The 5,425-nt window shown below is 58.9% G+C and overlaps 1 protein-coding gene across 1 annotated transcript in view; it reads left to right on the forward strand.

The window, feature by feature from the left end:
• Positions 1 to 219: 219 nt before the first annotated feature.
• The window catches only part of SIGLEC1 (sialic acid binding Ig like lectin 1), a 20,756-nt gene continuing 15,550 nt past the window's right edge, over positions 220 to 5,425 (forward strand). The window contains 6 exon segments of the mRNA XM_031065367.1: positions 220 to 267; positions 1,957 to 2,122; positions 2,546 to 2,821; positions 2,906 to 3,202; positions 3,510 to 3,773; positions 4,536 to 5,056. Of these exon segments, the coding sequence (XP_030921227.1) occupies positions 220 to 267; positions 1,957 to 2,122; positions 2,546 to 2,821; positions 2,906 to 3,202; positions 3,510 to 3,773; positions 4,536 to 5,056 (1,572 nt within the window).

Raw genomic sequence — 5,425 nt, forward strand, 5'->3', positions numbered from 1 at the left:
CCAGCCCCACCAGCAGGACCCTCAGCCCAGAAACCTTGGAGCGCTCCAAACCCACCCTGGCCCCGAAAACATGGAATCGGGGAAAAGCTGCTGCGGTCGCCACTTCCCAAAATCAGAGCGGGGACTCCGAAGAGGGAAGTGCTGCGGTTTGGGGCTCCTCACCCTCCTCCCACAGCCCATAAAGGGACGTCCCTGAGCGCGGGGACAGGCGACTTCCCGATGCCACCGCTCCGGAGGTGGCACTGCCAGAGCCACCGGCACTTCCAGGTAAACTTCCATGGTCTTCCAGGGATGGGAAAGGACGGGAATTCTGGGGACAGGGATGAGGGGTGGGGGTGGCTCGTGGAGGATTCCTTTGGAAGGAGCCTCCTCCATCTCCTGCCAGCATCCAGGGAATGCCTGGAACTCCAGGAATCAGATCCAGGCTTGGAGGGGGTCGCATCCATCCCTAATCCTGAGGAACAGTGTCCCACCACCCCATGGTCCCTGTTTCTCTGGTTTTTGGGATGTGATGGAGCTGGAGGGTCCCACACTGGGAATGTCCCCTCTCCGTGCTCATTGCTGTGGCAAAAAAGTGACTTTTGAACTGCAGGGATAGCTGGGAGATTGGGAAAAAATTCCTCCCTCTGAGGGTGGGAAGGTTCTGGAATGGAATTCCCAGATTTGCTGCGGCTGCCCCATTCCTGGAAATGTCCAAGGCCAGGTTGGACAGGGTTTGGAGCCACCTGGGACAGCAGGAGATGTCCCTGCCCATGGGAATGAGATAAAATTTCCACCCCTCCCATCCCAACCCGTCCCTTAAATCCCATTTAGGGGCACCAGGGACACCTTCCCCACCCCAGGTCGCCCCAAGCCCCACACCAGAAGCGTTTTCCTAGAAATCTTTCCAACCCTTGGAATTCCGAGCAGCAGGGCCCCACCACGGGCCGCTGACCCCGCTGGGTCCCCATCCCGAGGGATCCCCCAGGGGCCCTCAGGAATCGAAACCGGCAGAAACCCAGGAGAAGAAACGAAACTTGGCACCAGCACCAGTTGGGGGCCGGATCCCGGCTCTTCCTTCCTCTTCCGGCACAAATCCCGTGACAATTTGTGGCCTCACATCGTCCCCCCCATCCAAGCATCGACACCCAGGGGCCACCCCAGCCATTCTCTGTGCTCACAGTCTGGAAAAAATCCCAAGCAAAGCTCTCCAGAGCGGGAAATCCAGCCCGAAATCCAAGGAGAGGCGAGGAAATTGGATACAGATGTGGGAAAAGGAGGTATCGGAGAAGGAGGGAACGGTGGAGAGGGAAAGGCCCGAGAAGGGGGCTGGGAGAGGCCTCGTTCCTCAGGGAGAGACCCAGAAGAGCTCAGAGGAGGATCGGAGCTCGCAGCAATCCGATCGCTGATTTCCGGGATATTGGGAAAAAGTTCAGCGTGAAATTATTCTGGTTTGTCAGGGAATGATGAGGGCTGAAACCGAAAGGAATGTCAGGAGTTCATCTGGAGCTGCAAAGATGTTTTAAATAATTCTCTGTTTATTTTTTTGTATTCCTCTTATTTTCTTTTTCTTGGTTTCTTTTTCTTTTTCTTTTTTTTCTTTTCTTCTTCTTTTTCTTGGTTTCTTTTTCTTCTTCTTTTTCTTCTTTTTCTTGATTTATTTTTCATCTTCTTCTTTTTCTTCTTCTTTTTCTTCTTCTTCTTCTTTTTCTTCCTCTTTTTCTTCCTCTTTTCCTCTTTTCTTTTTTATTCCTTTTTTCATTTTTTCTTTATTTTTCTTTTTCTTTCCCTTTTTCCTTCCTTCCTTCCTTCCTTCCTTCCTTTCCTTCTTCTTTTCTTTCCCTCTCCCTTCTTCCCCTTTTCCTTTCCCTCTTTGTTTCCCCCCTGTTGGGGACTGTCCTGATCCCAGCGGGATTTATCCCACAGGGATCCATCCCACCCGTTCCAAGGTCCTCAGCCACCTCCTCTTGTCCCCAGGGTCCCCTGTGCCGGTGTGACCCCGTGTCCCCCATGTCCCCCGGCAGTGCCACCATGCGCCTGCCCCGCTGCCTCGTGCTGCTGGCCAGCCTCGTCCCGCCAGGTATGGGGACAGTGACACCCTTGGGATTGTCCCCTGCGGGACTGGAGGCCGGGATTGGCCCCAGTGGGTGGGAGTAGGAGCCAGGCAGGGATTTGGGGGATCCCAAGGCTGCTCCTGGGGGGATTTGCCATGATCCCACACTCCTGATGGGGTGACAAGGGGACAGCCAGGCCATGGCAGCAAGGACAAGGCGCTGGGGTGAGGAAATAAATTTGGGACCCCAGGATGTCTCTTTCCCCTTTTTCCTCGTTATTTAGGCCCAAAAGATCCAGCTTTTCCCGGTTATCTCCCCCTTCTCCACCCCAAAACCTCCTCTTGGGGGGGTTTATCCCAAATCCCGCCTCCTCTCCCACCTTCCCCATCTAGCACAGGTGACATGTCCCCAACGTGTCCTGGGGGAAGTGGGGATGCTTCTCCACCCCAAAACCTCCTCTTGGGGGGGGTTTATCCCAAATCCCGCCTCCTCTCCCACCTTCCCCCATCTAGCACAGGTGACATGGCCCCAACGTGTCCTGGGGGAAGTGGGGACGCTTCTGGCTCCCTGATCCCGATTTTCCCTGGCACAGCCCTCGGCTCCCCCCCAGGATGTGGATTCCCGTTTCGGGGGTCGTTCCCAGCTCCTGGGGGACCCCATGGCCCGGAATTGCACCCTGCTGCTGCGGGGGGTGACACCGGGGGACAGCGGCCTCTACAGGTTCCGCTTCGAGATCATCAACGGCGACCGCTGGTCGGCGTCGCGGGATGTGACCCTGAGCGTTTCGGGTGGGTAAAACGCCGAAATTCCCAAAAAAATTCCCTTCTTGCCCCATTCCATGTGGTCATCCTGCCCTCTGCTCTCCACCCCAGAGGATCTGGAGCGTCCCAGTGTCGCCAGCAGCGAGGAGCAGACCGAGGGACAAAGGTCCACCTTGGAGTGCTCCACGCCCTACTTTTGTCCCAGGGGTGACACCGTCCTGCGCTGGGAGGGCTACGACCCCCAGGTGTCCCAGGTGTCCAGCCACGTCCAGCTGGACACCAGCGGGGTCAGCCACCAGGTGACCCTGACCAGCTCCTTCACCTGGAAGGACCATTCCAAGAAGCTGCTCTGCGTGGTTTCCGACGGCTCCAAGAGGGCGAGCGCGGAGGTGGTGCTGCGGGTCAGGCGTACGTGGGGCGGGGACAGGGGACACCTCTGTCACTACCACCATGGCCACATCCCCCTTCCTGCCACCCCCTCCTTCCCTGCAGCATTTTCCTCCTGCTTCTCCCTCCCTTTCCTGCTCCCTGGCCACATCTGTCCTTTAGGTGCCACCTCCCTTTCCTGCTCCCTGGCCACACCTGTCCCTCGGGTGCCACCTCCCTTTCCTGCTCCCTGGCCACATCTGTCCCTTAGGTGCCACCTCCTGCCACGCACCTCCCCAGGGTGGTGACAGTGCCCTGTGCCCACCACGTCCCTCTGTGTCCCCCGCAGACGCCCCCAAGGACACGCGGGTGTCGCTGAGCCCTTCCTCAGGGAACATCGGCATGGGTGACGCGGTGACCCTGAGCTGTGAGGTTGGCAGCAGCCACCCCCCAGTCTCGGGGTACCACTGGTACAAGGCTGGGGTGGCCGTGGGCACCGAGCGGGTGCTGGCCCTGCCGGGGGTGCGCCGTGAGGACCACGGGCGGTACCACTGCGAGGCCCGGAATGCCCTGGGCACCGGGGTGTCACCTCCTGTCACCCTCCGCGTGTTCTGTGAGTGCTACGGGAGCTCTGCTGGGGTGGGACCTGGCTGAGTGGGCCACACTGGGGTGGCACGGACTGGGATGGAGGCGGCTGGTGCTGCTGGAGGTCTGGGAATTGGGGTGTCCGTGCAGGCCCCGTCGTGCCACGCGTGTGTCCCCATCTCTTGGTGATCCCAGAAAACAGAGAGGGATTTCCAGCCCCAGGACAGGGAGCAGAGCTGGGAAGGGGTTGGGAGCTTGTGGAGATCCAGCGCCATGGTGGGAAGGGACGTTAGGGATCATTCCCACCCCTGCTGTGGGCAGGGGCACTTCCTGCTATCCCAGGTGGATCCAGGCCATGCCCAGCCCGACCTGGGGCACTTCCAGGGATCCAGGAGCAGCCACAGCTTCTCTGGGAATTCCACCCCCACAGGGAAGGGAAGAGTCTCCTCTTCCCACCAGATCCCACAGCAAAGACAAATCCCAGCCTTCCCTGCCTGAGCTGGAATCCCACAGGGATCATCTCCCCCCAGACGGGTCCCTGTGCTCCCCCAAACCCCCCGAGCCCCCCCTGAGAGGTGAAAGACCCTTCCCCACCCGCCATGAGTCTGGCCCCCGGGGCTTTGCTCTAAAGCCAGGTGTCCCCAGCTGGTGGCGGGGGACAAACCCAAACGTCCCCCAGCTCTGTTGTTGGGGCTTCCATCTTCTCCCAGGCTCTGGAATGGGGGATTTGGGATGGGGGATCTGTTTTCCTGTCCCCAGGGCCGTGCTGAATGTGTCCCTTCTCCCTCAGCCGCAGAGATCTCGGCCAGCCCCGCGGCCGAGGTGCTCGAGGGGACGGCCACCACCTTGTCCTGCGATGTCCCCGGGCGGGAGGGACACCCCGAGGAGCTGACCTACACCTGGTTCAAGAACAGCGCGTGGCTCAAGGAGGGCCCGGCCCACACCCTCCTCTTCCCCGCGGTGGCCGCCGGTGACGCTGGCTACTACTCCTGCCGAGTGACCAACAGCCAGGGCAGCGACACGGCCCAGGCCATCAGCCTCAGCGTGACATGTGAGTGCCACCAGCTCCTGCCGCGTGGGGCTCTGCAAACCCCACAAAATCCAGGAAATCCCCCAAAAAATTCACGGCAAAACCTCCTCCTGAGCGCCCTAGGGGTAGATAAAGGGGGGTCAACTCTGTTGGTTGAATTTTATGGGAATACAACAAATTTTGGCCACGAGGCAGGTGTGAAGGTGACACAAAGTGACATTTGGGACGTGTCCATTGCAGCATCTGCCATTAATCCCCTCCATTCCATAAGATTTGGGGAGGTTTTTCATGGAGAATCCAGCGGGGTAAGAACAGCTCGGGAGGTTTTCAGGGGGAAAATAACCCAGCCACGGGTTGGTTGTGACAATTTTGGGGTAAATCTGACCCAGTGACACACGGGACAAGCAGATTGTGACATCCAGGTTGGGTAGGGGGACACTTCCCACACCTGGAAGTGCCCAAGGCCAGGTTGGATGGAGGTTGGAGACACCTGGGCTAGGAGAAGGTGTCCCTGCCCATGGGACCAGCTGGGATTTAATGTCCCCTCCAACTCAAACCACTTTTTGGATTTTCCCGTGACCACACCATGAGGACATCCCAACCTCAGCATCCTCTCCCATCCCACAGATCCACCCCAAAATCCCACCCTC

This window comes from Geospiza fortis, unplaced genomic scaffold (genome assembly GCF_000277835.1).
Source record: "Geospiza fortis unplaced genomic scaffold, GeoFor_1.0 scaffold414, whole genome shotgun sequence".
Classification (NCBI taxonomy): Eukaryota; Metazoa; Chordata; class Aves; order Passeriformes; family Thraupidae; genus Geospiza; species Geospiza fortis.